Source organism: Danio rerio, chromosome 4 (genome assembly GCF_052040795.2).
Source record: "Danio rerio strain M-AB ecotype USA chromosome 4, GRCz13ab, whole genome shotgun sequence".
NCBI lineage: Eukaryota > Metazoa > Chordata > Actinopteri > Cypriniformes > Danionidae > Danio > Danio rerio.
The window spans coordinates 26,261,555-26,278,750 of NC_141024.2; the positions used below are offsets into that span (position 1 = coordinate 26,261,555).

The following is a 17,196-nucleotide window of genomic DNA, read 5'->3' on the forward strand; positions in this document are numbered from 1 at the left end:
ATAATTTGGATGAATTTGCTATAATAAAAGTTAGTTTTATTTATATTAATGGTATTTTGGGATGTAAATACCTGTTGTATAATTAACCTGTATGAGTTGCAAAAACAATGAGTTTGCTCATTTTTTTACCGATAAGATAATAATATCAGAAAGGCAATCAGCTCATCCAATCATTCAAGTTTTGCTGTTGTCAGAAAGGATCAATCACGACTAAAGTCAAGGCAATTGATAGCAAAATTTTGGAAGCAATCGTACTGATTATAAAAACATTAACCTTTAGTCTTGACACACTACACACATTGTTCTTCAAAATGATGCAATTGTTTAGAAATCGATCTCCTTGAAGTGGAAAATACTTTACTTCTTCCTGGGACATTTTTAACTCCCTTAAAATTGCAGTTGTTAAACCCCTCTTTAAAAAAGAGCAATTTGGATAACACCCTATTGAGCAACTACAGACTGATTTTGGTTTCATATTATGACAACTTCAACTCCTCTGCTACAGGTGTTTTTTAATTATTCATTTATTTATTTTTGTTTGTTAATTTTTGTTATTTTATTTATAAGTTTGTATTATTATTATTATTGAGAATGGAAAGATTGTGAATGTATGCAAACTGATTGTTATCTTTTGTGTAATTATAAACTGTATTAATGCCTTTCTGTTTCCGTTCAAGCAATGTTTATAAAAAAGATGTTCCTCGAAGCCAAGAAAATCTTCATCTTTAGCTCAACAGATAAGGGAGAAGAGCAGTCTGACATGCTTTAATTTACTAGCGTTAGATAAAAGAAACAGATTTTAAAAAGGTGGCACTTAGTGACACTTTTGCTTGTACAATAAACTGCCTGCACAATATCAATTCATGGAAGAAGATGAAGAAAAAACACCAAGCTCTGAATATATCCTATCTACTGGAAAATGTTTTTGATTCGAGTCACCAGCAGATGGCAGTAATACACTGATAAGTGTGGCATGTTAAAAATAGAAAGAAGAAGAACAGGACGGGACCATGGGTAGGTCTATGGTGGGACACCACTCAAAAACATAAATATTTTGTATAAGTGTGGGTCAATATGTTGGTATTTAATAATTTGTATATTCGTTGAAATCTATGCAATTTACGCGTTGTCTTTGTGGTGGTTGGAGCTTGTGTTGCATTAATTGTGATTTGTCTTCCCTTCAAAATGACATGCTAATTTAGAGTTTCAGTATCGGAATTTACAGTATTTGCATTAAAAAGGTATGCCCTGGCTTTAGAATGTTATAAAGGACATTTGCTGCTGTGATGACATTCTGTGTCAAAGGTAACATTTCGTCATCAGCATTAGTCCATGCTGAACTTCAGAACGTCATCACTACAGGTAGTTATTTGAACGATAAGTTAAATTATCTAACGTTATACTAACGTTACGTCTACAATTTGTAGTTATAAGGTTCATTTCCTGTAAGTAAATTAAAATAGATTGGATTTAAATTAGATAGATTTCGTTCTTTAAAACACTTCCTTCTGCCTGGGTCTTACACGTTAAAGTGCAAGCTTACACGTTAAACAAGTTGTAAACTTTTTGAGAAGTGAAGTAATACATCATTTATTTATCTTTTGCCTTTGTAGGAATATTGTGACTGACTCTAATCAGTTTATTACCATAGAAGAAAGAAACGTCTATTATCGGAATACCATGTTGGCACCTGTTAGGTAACGTACATATATTTCTTGTCTTCAACAAAGGTTTTAACAAAATACTGTATGTATTTTTTACAGCTACAGAATCATGACTTTGTCATTTAATTAATTCGTTTATTTTTTTTGTCTGTGATTGTGATTAAGTTAACATTATCATAATTTGTGACATTGCGGCAGGTAATTGTTGATTTTACTAGCGTTTATTAGGCAACATGATTGCAACTCTTACCCTGATTGTTCCAAAGTTATGTAGGCTAACTGTGTAGTGTGTAGCAAATGAGTAATTTTGCCTTTTCCCCTCCATGACATTGATGAATAGTAACTGACTAACGTTAGTGTAGTGTAAAAATAAATGTAAAAGCACCACATTTCATAAAAATGGTCAGAGTCTTGTCTTAAATGTGTCTTCAGGAAAAAAAATACATTTTCAGAACAATTCTTCTCCTGAGATAGTAATGCCTGGTTTATTAATCAAAGTCAGCTTTGTTGTTGTCTATTAAATGATATGTACAGTAAATACAATTGCACATATAATTTAATCTTAAAATATAAGTAAAAAATTGTAAACAACGCAATTACACTCAAGGGCACATGGAAAGGAGTGCAAACCAGAGTTGTGCAGATGCTAAACAGTTTATAGTGCAACAAGCTTGTAAATATGATCATATTTACTATATTTATCATAAGTATGATAAGGTAAGATGATATGAAAAGGTAAATATGATTAAACATTTGTGAATCGATGATTTAGTCACATTACTTTGTCTTTTTAAATTTTAATAATTTAGCATTTAAGTGTGTTTATATAATAATTTCTATAAAAATAATATAAAAATAATTAAATATAATATAAAAATAGATAGGCCCACTGGATACAGTAGTCAACATTGAAAGTGGGTCACATTTTATTAAAGTTAAAGTCCTAAAAGTATTCAACAACTCTTATTGTTGTCCAAGAAAAATATTGAAAAACTAATAATAAACTAACAACCACTAATAAAAACCAATAAGTGTATTCACAACAGTGAATCAAAGGGAAGATTTGTACATTGGAAAGATTTATAGGGAAAACAATTTTTTTGTTTGTTTATTTATTTATTTTTGTTTATTTATTTCTCCCTAGGACTGTGAGCACCGCGAATAGGACAAGTCCTTTGTTGACTGTTCAGCCTCGTCGAGGACTGGTTGACGAGAAGTTTCATATTGTTATAACAAATTTACTGCCAAATCAAGAGGTAACGCTGCACTCTCTACATCAGTCTGAAGATAAGGACTTCTGGGAGGCTTTTGGACACTATATCAGTGATGAACATGGAACAGTAACAGGTGTGTACAACAATCTGATGCATGACTCCAACCTAAACATACTCCATACCAACTACCCTTCTAAAGTGTGGAAAACTGACAGACTGAGGCTAGACATTATTTTACACTTTGCACTCTCATCCCCTTACTTTTCTTGTCCTTTACTACATTCATTGCTTGAAAAAAATTGGTTTATCAGTGCACATTTGGCTTTAATATTATACAGTTGGTAAAGAAGTGGATGCATGCTGCACAGCTGGTTTGATGACATCATTAAAAACAAGCATGGGTAACTGCACCAACTTTAGCTTGAAAACTGTGTTTTTGACTTTTAACTTTTACGGTTTGTTTCCCAAATTTAAGAGCATCACAGTGCTTTACTGTGTTTTAGTGAGTGATAATGTTGCAGTTTGCATAAAGAGTGAGTGGCGTGGCAACAAAAAACTCCATGAGTTTGTTTAAGGTTTTGCAGAAATAATGTCAAAGCTTAATTTTCAGCAGCAATTACTCCAGTGTTGAATGTCACAATCCTTCCTAAGTCATTACATTATGTTGATATTGTACTCAAGAAAAATGTAATATTATTTAATTATTATTATCATCATTATCATCATCTGTTAAAAATGAATGTGCTGCTTATAATTTTTATGCAAACTGAGATACATTTTTCAAGAATCTTTGATGAATAGAAAGTTCAATGTTTAGTTTCTTTTTTTACAACTAATATTACAGGTTTTTTAAACTTTTAAAAAGTTTATATTTTAACAGCCTCAAACTTTAAACAGTGGTGTATAATCTGCAAAGACTGTTTATTCCATTTGTTATTTGTTTTGTCAAGTACTTAAATTACCTCACATTATGATAAATAACCTGCTTCGACTAATTGAAGATCAGTCACTTTAGCATTGAATGACATTTGTATGTATCCTGTTGAAATAGTGGCAAAAGATGAAAGTTTGGGAGGCACATATGAAGGCACAGAGCAGATGGGTTTGCTGTGGAGCCTGAGGCCTGTACCAGGAAGTCGATCAGCTCTCAGGTAATGAATGATAGTGTACTAAGTTTAAAATACATTTTGATCCTAATGAATCCAAATTGTCAGATTTAAGTTTATTTATTTTATTGCATATTCATTCACTAATTTTTCAGGTCTCTTTTCATTTAAGGTTGCGCAAGACAAATGTACTCACACCTATGGTAGTTAACATTTCAGTCTACAATGGGCATCTGTCTCAAGGATTCAGTAAGACCTCAGTGCTGGCCACAACTGTCACAGAGCGCTGGTACATGGCACCAGGTGTACAAAGGGTGAACATAAGAGAGAACGGAGTTCGAGGAACTTTATTTCTACCCCCAGGTACACACACACAGGAGAGGTGGTACACTTGTGGTAATACAAGAAAAAAATGATTCTGTGCAATTTACCAACCAACGTTTTGAAACATTTGAATGAGTAAATGCACAATATGTACTTGCTTTTAATGTTCAGGTTATTTTAGTGTACAGATTTTTGTTTGTTATCAGCACTAGCTACTAGTGTACGCGAAAAATCGCATTAAGATTTTAGGGATATGGCACAAGGCATAAACGTGGATTAAACACTTATATCCAGCAGTCTACATGTGTTTGTTGCATTACAAACATGCACAGCAAGTTTTAATAAATACAATTAAACACACCTTATGCCTTTTTGGGGTGGCGCTGGATAAATGTATAATCCGTATATCCTTCATTTTGCATTGCGAGAACTGCAGTGCATTGGTGTTAGTTGCTTAGCAACACAAAACAACCGCAAAACCATTGCTTTATTGCTCTACCTGCATCGAGTCCTACATACAAAGTAAGTTTAAAATATGCTAAGACACTTTAAAATAAGGTAACAATCTTTTTTTTGGCAGCTCATGCAGGTCCAGGTGATGTAGAAAGTGACCTAAAGTGTACGCAATTGTTAAGCTAATAAATAATTCCATGTACAATTTAATCTGATAGGCCTATTTTTCCCTAATGTTTTACACTCGCTAGATTTACATGAGAATGAGAGAACAATGGTGTTTGAGGGTCATGGTGTGGCTATTTCTACACTTATCATTCAGCTAGGCCTACGTATTTTAGAGGCCAGATTTGTAATTATATGGCACTTTTAAGGAATGTACAACCAGATACAGATTAACACCAGTAATATAGGCTATATTCACTGGGACTTTTAAATTTGAATAAGCTAGCTCAATCACTTTAGGTAAACTTTCATGCCATTATAATATTACAGTGTTTAAGATTAGTTTAAATGTAATCCTTTTCACTGCCTGACTGAGATACAATATGACTTATGTCTTATGTCACAGACAATAAGCAGCACTACATTAAAATTCATTGTTCCCACGCCATGTCTTAAAAATACTCTGGTAAAAGAAATTTTCAAGAGTTCACACTTAGCTGATAATTGATTATAAGCAAGTTTGGCATGCTGTCCCGGGAGAGAGCCCTGAACTCGAAGGTTCTTGAGCCCTGGGCTCCCTCCCATTTGGAGGAAGAGAGGGGAGCCTCGAGCTCAGGTAGATCTCGACAACTCCCCTTTGATAATAGCTAAAGACTAAGATTGAAAGCTATTAAAAGATATGCTGCATTATTTGATTACCTGTATTGAAATTTAGATTTAACGATTAACTTGTTGTGCATGTTTTTGGAATGTGGGAGGAAACCGGAGGACCCGGGGAAAACCCACGCAAGCACGGGAAGAACATGCAAACTACACACAGAAACGATCACCGGCCTGTTAAGGAACTAGAACCGGTGACGTTCTTGCTGTGAGGCGACAGTGCTAGTCACTGAGCCACCGTGCTGCCCTATGGAGGGAAAGGTGAAAAGGTAGGGGTGGAAGGGGGGATTCTTAAAATCGAAGATGACTGTAGTGAAAAAACCCTGGCTCTTTATAGTGGTTAGGAATGGCCTGATTGGTGGATCAAGCATGCTAATGCAGAACCAGCCGTGTTCAATCATAATCACATGCTCCTCTCGAAATTAGTTTATGAATAAACTTCACTTCGTATTTTTAATGGAGTTTTGCACTCGCCTGCTGCTCCTAACAGTGCTTGCATTTACTGTAAACAGCCTTTTTACAATTGAACAATTGAATGAGTGCTGAATTCTATTTAACTGATTATATTTTAATTAAAATTGCATTATCAATATGTTACTCATGTCATGTGTTTCAAAAAACTCCTGTTTGGAAAACTTTAAATAAGACAAAGCAGTCACATAAACCTTTTTTCAACCTGTGCCATAATAAGGAAAAAAGGATGTTTCCCTTTTCCGTTTCATCACAACTTTAAATGCAGAAAAACTAACTTCACTATATAACCTGATGTGTGTGTGTGTTTTTTAGGTCCTGGGCCATACCCAGGTGTGCTGGACCTATGGGGAGGAGGTGGCGGTTTGGTTGAATATCGTTCTGCCTTGCTTGCATCTCATGGCTTTGCATCCATGGCACTTGAATACCTTTCTCCTGATGAGTTGAGAACGGCTGATGTTGATGTCTCATATTTTGAGGTACATTTTGAATTTGGTCTCGTAATGTTATCGTGACTTCCTTGGTTTTCTGCTTTCTTTTTGACTTGTCATTTTATTTGCTTCCCATGTTTCCTGGATATTACATTTTACTTTGTATGTGTGTACATCTACATGTTTCCTGTAGAATGCATACCAGATACTGCAAAATCATCCAAAGGTACAGAAGAACAAGATGGCGATGCTTGGGTTGTCTTTTGGAAGTGCCATCACATTCAGTATGGCTGCCTACTCCACGATCATAAAGGTTTATTTAACTACACACAAAGTATAGTAAGCTGCATTCTGAATATAGTTTTTTAGTATTTAAATGTACTCCTACTGTCTTGTAGCCCCAGTGCTGTGTGTGTATCAGTGGAAGTCATGTGGTTCCTGTTGATAAATCCCTCTTTGAAGTCTTTGAGGAGATAAAAAAGTAAGTGAATGCTCAACATTTATTTGCAGTCTGGCTGAGCTTCATCTAAAGAGAGTAATGCTGGGTCTCATTCCTTCATACAACGCATAAAGCAACCAGCTGTTAACATATCATTAGTGATATAGGTAGATCCATCACCTTGATGGCCCAAGCAATGACAGAATTGGCCATCTGACCAGTCAGAGCAGAGTCACTTCGATAAAGGAGTTATGAATTAGAGTGGCTGAATCTTTGAATTAATAATTTGAGACTCTTTGAGAAATTTGTTTATAAAAAATAATGTTTATTGCAGAAATATGGATAAGGTACGTGTGAATGAGGATAACCATGTAATACAAAGAGGCATGATCCTGCCGATTCCCTCAGACCCGGCTCAGAAAATCGACGTGAGTAATACTTGCTACAAATTTGTTCATACAGTTGTAGTCAAAATTATTAGCCCTGCTGTTTTTTCTTTTTCAAATATTTCCCAAATCATGTTTGAAAGAAAAAGGAATTTTTCACAGTATTTCTTTTTTCCCCCCGCATTATTTTTTCTTCTGGAGAAAGTTTTATTTGTTTTATTTCGGCTAGAATAAAAGCAGATTTAAAGGTCAATTTTAAAAGTCATTATTATTAGCCTCTTTAAGCTATTTTTTGGCATTGCCTACAGAACAATCTATCATTATACAAAAATTAGCCTTATTACCATAACTTGCCTTATTAACCTAGTTAAGCATCTCGAAAAATAACTAGTAAAATATTATGTACTATCATCACGGCAAAGATAAAAGACATGAGATTTTATGAATGAATTATTAAATGAATGTGTTGAAAAAAATCTGCTCTCCATGAAACAGAAATTAGGAAAAAATATAAGTAGGCCAATAATTCAGAAGAGCTAATAAATCTGACTTCAATTGTATACAGAGATATTTCAGTTTTTTGAGGCTCTTTATAAATATTACATATATTTTTAACGCAGGTTGGGAGAATAAAGTGTCCTGTTATGTTGGTGAATGGTGGTGATGATCAGAACTGGGCTTCTGTTGAATCTGCTCAAGATGTGAGTCATAATATACATCTTCAGTTATATTGAACATATACAGTGCACAGTATATATGAGAATTTTGAAAATAATTATTATGATTATTTCTCATTGCATATAAACAATATATTTTGATGCTTTAAAAAAAAACCTGTTATATCAATTAACTGAGTGGTCATCTAACATCTTCAGGAATTTAAAAATAATACATTTAAATTCAAATGAGTTTTTTTTTTCTTTGCTGGGTGTCGATGTAACAATTTTGCATTGCATTACATCTACATGTTTTGAATGACAAAATAAAGGAAACTAAATTTATTTAGTTCTCTTGAGTTTTTCTCTATTACATTTTTATTTAATAAGTTTTTCTAACATATTCATTGGGGTGTACTAATTTTTGTACCATGATAATTTATTTTGTTAAATTTGTTTCAGTTTTAGCTTTGGATCAAAACTAAATTAGGTGTGTTTTCTTGAAAAAAAATGCTTAAGGACATTTGCTTGTCTTTTTCACTGTATGCTTGTTTCATTTTGACTGATTTGATGTAAACATCAGTGGGGAAAAAAAACTAATGATGGTTCATGCAAAGATAAAATCCCTATCATAATTTACTGACCTTCATGTCATCCCAATCCTGTATAAATTTGTTCTGCAGAAAACAAAAGAATATAGGAATGTCTGTACTTAAACAGAAATGGTTACCGTTGACTTCCACAGAACTGGCAAACAATATACCTTTTGTTTTCTAGAAAGATTATTTTATAGTTGATTCATCCCATTAATCTCAACCAGCGGGTGACACTGTCAGTATCAACACAAAATCTAATACTAAAGATACAGCATATAGGTCTAGAAACACATCTAAAGAGAATTTTTGAGATGAAAAAAATGGACTGAAATGGAAACCCTACTGAAAAAAACAGCTTAAACCAGCCTAGGCTTAAACCTAGCATAGCTGGTCCACCAGGCTGGTTTTAGAGGGGTTTTGGCCATTTCCAGGCTGGTTTCCAGCCATTTCCAGCCTAGTCTTAGCTGGTCAAGCTGGGAGATGACCAGCTAAAATCAGCTTGACCAGCCTAGCCAGGCTTGGAGCCCAGCCAAAACCAGCTATGTCCAGCTTAAACCACGCTGGTCAAGCTGGATTTAGCTGGTCATTTTCCAGCCTGACCAGTTAAGATCAGGCTGGAAATGGCTGGAAACCAGCCTGGAACTGGCCAAAACCCCTCTAAAACCAGCCTGGTCGACCAGCTAAATCCAGCCAACCAGCCTAGGCTGGTTTGAGCTTGATTTTTCAGCAGGGAAGAATTCAAATAATGCATTAAAGTTTTCAGATGGCTTTTCATGTAACTAAACTCTTAGAAGTCTTTCAAATGCTTTGTGTGACTGTTTGTATTAAAAGGAATTAAGAGTCTGTATTAAAGGGATAGTTCAACGGAGTCATAATTTACTCAGCCATTACTTGGTCCAAAGGTTTTCAATTTTTGGTGAACTATCACTTTAACTGCTGTGGATTGATCTTTAAATTAGACAATTTTTAAAAATTGGATCAGCTTATTCACTAAAATAATCAACCCATCTACTCTTAATAGGCTGGCAGGGAAAAGCTAGAACGGACCTCAAGATTTCAGTAATATTAAAATAATAACATGCTGATTTTTCAGTGGGCGTTACCTTTAAAATTACACAAGTAGACTTTATATACTTCTTTCTTACTTGTGATTCAAATGTTCTGATGTGATTTGGAGCCTTTATGGATGTTTTACACTCAGATGGAGATGATGATGGAGAAGGCAGGAAATCGACACTTGCTGACGGTCTTGACGTATCCTGATGCTGGTCATCTTATTGAACCTCCATACACACCTCACTTCAGAGCAACTAACTTCATCCTACAAGAAATGAAGGAGAAAAGTAAGCATGCATGATCAATTACTTCTTTTCATATGCACATTTTAGTTGTGTTTCATTTAAACCTTAATTCAAAAGAACTGAAACAAGTCATTTTAAATATTAAGTTTACAAATGTTACATTTACAAAGTGTAGACTGAGTAAGAGGTACATTTGACTTGGTACTTTACTTTTTTTTGTCATGAAAATAACATTAAACTTAATTATTTTAATGTGACATAAGGACCAATGAGAATATATGTGGCCAAAGCTCTTTTGATTTCACCGTTTTGTTCCTCCAGATTAATTTGATTTTTCAAATTATCATTTTTTACAGTAATGTTAAGAGGGGACATATTATGCAAAAATGATACGCATAAGCATTTGTAGCTCCGCCCTTTTGTAAAAAGAGGGCTGGAAGCACAACTTCATTTGAATTTGAAAAAGACAAAATGGCACAATTAGAATCAAAGCTTAAAAGGGGAAGTTTCAGAGTTGTAAAGTATTTGTGTGGTATTTTGAGCTGAAATGTCTCATACAGACTGTAGGTACATCATATTATTTATTTATTTTACATCTTGTAAAACTCGAAAACTCCAAGTCCGGGGCCATGGTGCTCCACCGGAAAAAGGTGGTTTGCAATCTAGAGGTTGGATGACGGTCCTTACCCCAGGTGGAGGAGTTCAAGGATCTTGGGCTTTTGTTCATGAGTGAGGGAAGGATGCGATTGACAGGCTGATTGGTGCAGCGGTCTATGTATCGGTCTGTTGTGGTAAAGAAGGAGCTGAGCCGTAAGGCAAAGCTCTCGATTTACCGGTCAATCTACGTTCCTCTGTCCTATGGTCATGAGCTTTGGTTCATGAGCGAAAGGACAAGATCTCAGATACATGCGGTTGAAATGAGTTTCCTTCACCGAGTGGTAGGGCGCACCCTTATAGATAGTGTGAGGAGCTATGTCACCCGGGAGGAGCTTGGAGTAGAGCCGCTGCTCCTCCACATCAAGATTAGTCAGCTGAGGTGGCTCGGGCATCTGAGACGCCTACCTACAGTAGGGAGGTGTTCCAGGCACGTCCCACCGGGAGGAGGCCTCAGGGAAGACCCAGGACACGCCGGAGGGACTATGTCTCTTGGCTGGCCTAGAAAGGCCTCGGGATCCCTCCAAAAGTGCTGAAGGAAGTTTCTGGGGAGAGGGAAGTCTGGGGTTCTCTCTTAAGATTGCTGCCCCCACGACCTGGCCCCGGAAAAGCGGTTGAAAATAAATTAATAAATGAATCTTGTTAAAAGGGACATAATAGATCTCCTTTAACATGTCCAAACTAATGTTGCAGAAAGTCTTTTTTTTAAGTCGTTTGGGGTTATTCACTGTCTGTTGAAAGTCATGTTCATTTCAATAAGTAGCTGTTTGACATTCTTTCAATGGATTAATTCCGTGGAGAATAGTGTCACCTAATTGTAGTTGTTTTTTAAAACAATTAACGGATTACTGTTTTTAGCTTAAAGGGTTAGTTCACCCATAAATAAACATTTGTGATTAACTCGCACTCTGCTTGTTCCAAGTTTGCCCAGTTTTTTTCTTTTGTTGAACACAAAAGAAGATATTTTAAAGACTGAAAACTGGTAGACCTTTACTTCCAAAGGATTTTTTTTTTACTACTATAATATTAACTACCTACTTGTTACCAACATGTTTGGGTTAACTAACCCTCTATTGGACTTCCATATTTCATGCAAGGTATTGCAGGTGTATGAAAATAGTTATGGGATTAGTATATTTAAACTAATATTTCTGTAAAAAAAAATTTAAAAGTACCCATTTACTCTTTCTCTCAATTTGTTCCAGACCTTTTTTTTCCTACTATCTATGTCTAATGGTTCCAACATTCTTCAAAATGTGTTGTTTTATGTTCCACAGCAAAAAAAAGAAACACAGATGGGTTTAATATGTAGAGGGAAAGTAAATTTTCTTTTATAGATAAACCATCCCCAAATCTTCTGAAATGTGCGTGTATATGTTTGAATGTACATCTGAAAGCATGTTGTTTTGTTGTTTCTACAGTTGTTATGCTGTGGGGTGGACAGACTAAACCACATGCATATGCTCAAGAGGACTCATGGGAGAAGATTTTAGCATTTTTCCATCAGCACCTATACAGTTCAAACATTAGGGCCAAACTGTAGTTCTTTCATTTAAAACTGATATAAAAAGAGCATGTTCATTTCAAATGCCTTTAATTGCAATGATTATGCAGCCAGCACTTGATGTTATATTTCACTTTGCTATCTGTATTGAATAAAAGAGGATCTTAAATATATTTTATATAATACACTTATATTAGACATATCCCATTATGCAATAATTATAATATTTACATACTTTAGAAAATGCATCATTATTAAATATTACCACTAAAGGAATTAGTATTGATATTAGCTGGGAAAGACACACACAAAATGTAATTTTGATGAACACTACATTTTCTTCACTTTCTTCAATTTCTACCCACAAACCACCTCTATAAGAATGCTTGGGGGATGTTTTAGATTTCATTATGTAATTTATTTTGACTTTTGATTAACAAGAAATAATGTCTATTTATAAAGTTTTTTTAAACCAATTACTGTATGTGTGCTAGCCAGAAGATGGTAAAATATTTGGGTGTATTTGCAATACCTGCAAAAAAAAAAAAAAGTATGTTTTATTTGTTTTAGCAGCGAATATCTGAATAATTTGCATGTACATGCAGAGAAATTGCATAATGGTATTTTTGGATGTAATTAACTCTTGTGTTGTTGCCATGTCTAATTTAATGTTTTACACAGATCAGTCATGAATATTAAACATTCTAAAAACAAAAAAACAAAAAAGCTACAGTTGTTTTTACTCTATTAAAAAAAAGTAACTATGTAACTATATATGTTTGGTCAAATAATAAAATGGCAATCACACTAAGACATGGGGCAATGTTAATTTATACAATTTATTTTTTATTTTAAAATGATGTAAAGATGTTTTATTTATTAATCATGTATGTATTAAGTAAATAAAGTCTATTACAGATTATTTTTAAAGTGTTGTTAATAGCATAGTACATTGGTTTTAAAAAGTTTTGTAGTTAAAAGCTAACTACATTGCCAGTCATAAGTCTGTTGGACAAAAGTTTGCCTCGATTATTTGCACAAGAAAACAAAATAAAGTTATCTTTTACAATATAAATGTATCTAAATCATTTTATGTTTTGCTTTGAAGCATGTTGTCAGTGTTTGTCAGTTTATCAATCCATCAACCCTTTCATGTAGCTACCTCAGTCGTCTGAATGTAAGTTGAAGAAAAAACATGAAATACGCCAATGGAGCGTTTAGCAAACAATAGCAAAATACTCTTTTCACAACAATCTTTCGTCCTCGTCTCTCGTAACAAAGTTTCAGTTTTAAACGCGTACTGTTGTCATACGCAGAAAATAGTTCGGTGTTGTTTTAACCACATATGATTACCGAATGACTTCGAGCTCGCACCCTGAAAAATCATATCTAAAATAAAGTTATGCCGCCCAGAACTGCGGTCTTGGCACACGGAAATGAGAGACATCGCCAGAAATGTTGGCGTGGTGCAGGGTTTGTAGCGGCACTGCATGCGTAATTCACTGTTGTTTAATATCATGGGCGGGAGCTCTTCTCCCACGATCAACACACTCAGTTCTTCAGCTCTGGAAAACACTGCTGGAGAACAAGCAAAACGATGAGGCTTTTCCACACTACAGCTCTTGTCATATGTAAGTTTGTTTATCGTTATTATTATTCTATTCTCGTCTTGATAATGGTCTCTCCCTTGTGGTTTTCATTTCATAAAGATGTTTGACTTGGGAGTTTGACAACTTGTTATTGTTTTTCAGTTTTTTGGTTGCTTGGTTTTATATTGGCATGAGTACAGTTAATCTAGGATTTATTATTATTATTTTTTTGTGCTTTGAGTTACTAAACATTTTTAAAAACTTTATATTTTCACATTTTAAGAATAAAAGTATGTCGTAGGGGGAAGTTTGTTAACATCAAAGCATTGTGAATTGTTATGCTGTCCAAAATTGGCATTCAGTATAAATTTCAGTTTGGGGTTACATAGTGTCAGGTTTTGGTTTCCAGAAGTTGGTGTGGATCTCATCTGGTTTCCTGCATGCCACATTCAAATTTATCGGTTCAATAAGCGTTCACATGTGATATTCATTTAAATAATTAGAAACAGACTTGGCTCCTACCAGAAGCCAAAATCATTAACCATGATAATATTTCACACAGTTTCAGGGGTGTAATAGATTACACATTTAAAATTAAAATGTAAAGTGAACGGTCTTGGTCTTTGAAGGAAATCCTGGGCTGGTTGTCACAATGATTATAATACAGTATCTGTATATGCATCAAAATCCAAACACAGAAGCTTACTTTACTTAGCAGTGTTTTTTATTTTTATTTTGCTATTGTGTAATGTTGTCACAGGACTTGTTTTATTAATTATTCTCTCTCTCTCTCTCTCTGTTTCTTTCTATTCATCTACCGACCTATCAATCCATCTTTTCATATATATATTTTTTTTTTCAATTATTATGTTTATCTATCCATCTATTCACCATCCCTATATTCATATACTTTTGCATCTATCCATCTATTTATGCATCCAACCACCAATTTCTCTATTGACTGCATTTATCTATCCCATCCATAAATACGACTTCATCCTTTCACCCATTTCTCTATCAACCCATCCTATGTATACTTATCTATTCATCCATTCTTACTACGTCCATCTACAAATTATGTTCCATCCACCAATCTCTATATCCATTCATCAATCTATAAAATCACCCATTCAATTTACTAATCAATCCATCCATCCATCCATCAGCTTTCTCTATTTTTAATCTACCTATCCACCCATCTATTTCCATAATTCACCTATTAATTTCTCTTTTCATCCGTCCTTATATTCATCTTCCTGCCATCCATCCATCCATCCATCTAATTATCTATTAAACTTCCTTGATCAAGTTTCATCGTGCAACCTTTCATTTAATTTGAAACACACTCTGATCAAATCAAATGCGTTTCCCACAGCTATTGCTCTGCACACTTTGGCACAACTGCCCGATCACAATGACATGTGTGCGGAGGGCAGCTGTTACCCTGCGACCGGTGATCTGCTGATAGGAAGAGCACATCGACTCACAGCCTCCTCCACCTGTGGACTGAATAGTCCAGAGGAATTCTGCATGGTCAACATATTAGAGGTAGGCCCAACGAAACAAGACAAACCTACTGTCATGGACTATAACAGCCAGACAAGCCCTCGTTTTTATTGTTCAATAAGTCATTTCACTTCTCAGAATAAAGACATTGCAGCAGGGGTGCTTAACCCCGTTCCTGGAGATCTAACTTCCTGCAGAGTTCAGCTCCAACCCTAATCAAACACAACTAAACCAACTAAGAAGGGTCTGATATAGCACTTGGTTTTTAAAAGACAGGTGCTTTTGATCAAGGTTGCTACTAAACTATGCAGGAAGGCAGATCTCAGAAACAGGGTTGGGCACCCTTGTAATACAGCATTTCATTATTAAATGTTACAATACGAACAATGATAAAAAAAGAAGAGTTTAATGTTAAATGTGACACTTTTGTAGTTAAAAACACCCTATAAATTTGCCATCAGTTCTGCATGATTTTCATTCTAAATTTAATATACTTTTTTTTTTTTTTTTTTTTTACAATAAATTTAAATTATTGTATCACTGTAACAAAGTAGTCACTAAGAACAGACTTGCAAATGCAGTTTAATAATCAAGGTCGTACAGGCAAAGGTCAGAAACAGGAGCAAAACGTTACAAGGGAAATGCGAAAGAGGACAGTATACAGGCGAGAGTTTAGACAAGGTGGCAATGAATCAAAACAATGAAGGCAAGGATCAATACATAGGAAAACAAACTAGGGGTCTGTTCTTTGTACCTCGCTTAAATGATCTAAGATGATTTTGCAAATCCTGGATCTTTTAATCTTGATAACTGATCTCTGGCTAATTTGGCTCTTTAAACAAGTTCGTAAATCAGTTTAATATGTCTGAATGAACTGAACTGCGATCGCTGCGTGTGTTGTGATCATGATTGGTAATGCAACGATTGGCTGACGGCACAACAGCGTAATGACATCATCTGATTAATTATCCATGTGAGCAAAATTACATCAAATTCGCAGTAAACGGTTTGTTAAATATGATCCGCAATAACTTTACACCTTGTTGTGGGCTGCATGCTTGGCCCTTTCATGTGTCAAGAGCAATTGATTTAGTTTTACAGTTAGAGCGAATTTTCCATTTTATAGTATTATAGTAGCCATTTTTTTATCAGTGTAAAGAATAACTGGATGTATACAAAGCATTTTGATATTGGTAAAGGGGTCACACTTTACAATAAGGTTCATTAGTTAATGTTAATTAATGCATTTACTAACATGAACAAACAATGAACAACACATTTACTACAGTATTTGTTCATGTTAGTTATCAGTAGTTAATGAAAATACAGTTGTTCATGATTAATTCATGTTAACTCATGGTGCATTGTCTAATGTTAACAAGCATGGACTTGGATGTTAATAATGCATTTGTAAATGTTCAATTATGCTTAATAAACGCTGTACAAGTGTTGTTCATGATTAGTTCATGTTAGTGAATGCATTGACTAATGAAACTTATTGTAAAGTGTTACCGGTAAAGGCGTCTGCAACTTTTGTGAAGCATCAAATCATAATAACTGTCAAAACATGTTTATGACTGCATGAATGTATTAATTCTTTTTCAAAAAGTCACATATTGTGCATGTCTATTATCATACACAAATTGTACTAAAGCTATCTAAAAAGTTCATATCATTAACTTTTCTCTTTGCACCTTTGTGCTTTCATTATGGGGGTGCAGATTGCATACGTTTTTTTAATATATAAATTTTTTACTAATATATATATATATATATATATATATATATATATATATATATATATTGTTAAAAAATAGTTACTATTTTCCCAAGTGTAAATAACTACTAAAGTAAAAAATATCAGAATTCGGTACATACTTTCAGTATTTTCTTTGCTTGAACTGACCCGATCTAATCCTGTTTATATGAATTGAACCTGCTCCCGACCAGGTTTGAGCTAGCAGAACTGTTGATATGACAACAACTCTCGGATCAGTTTTGAAGAACGAAATGATCCTGGATCGTGTCAAAACGTCAATAACCAAATCCAGCTAATTGAGTAATCCACCTATACGAA

General features: G+C 34.5%; 2 protein-coding genes across 6 annotated transcripts in view; both read left to right on the plus strand.

Annotated features, from left to right (window-relative positions):
* The first annotated feature begins 969 nt into the window (after window positions 1–969).
* On the plus strand, window positions 970–13,099 carry acot18 (acyl-CoA thioesterase 18). Of its 5 annotated transcripts, none has more exon segments than NM_001201537.1 (12): window positions 970–1,014; window positions 1,614–1,697; window positions 2,809–3,011; window positions 3,930–4,029; window positions 4,157–4,347; window positions 6,373–6,536; window positions 6,682–6,801; window positions 6,887–6,969; window positions 7,262–7,355; window positions 7,934–8,014; window positions 9,767–9,908; window positions 11,942–13,095. In NM_001201537.1, coding segments are annotated over 12 exon segments (1,425 nt in total). In that variant the 5' UTR covers window positions 970–973; the 3' UTR covers window positions 12,064–13,095.
* Window positions 13,100–13,604: 505 nt separating this feature from the next.
* lamb1b (laminin, beta 1b) overlaps window positions 13,605–17,196 on the plus strand; it is a 55,337-nt gene continuing 51,745 nt past the window's right edge. Inside the window, 2 exon segments of the mRNA NM_001277130.1 lie at window positions 13,605–13,655; window positions 14,989–15,161. Of these exon segments, the coding sequence (NP_001264059.1) occupies window positions 13,622–13,655; window positions 14,989–15,161 (207 nt within the window). The 5' untranslated portion in view covers window positions 13,605–13,621.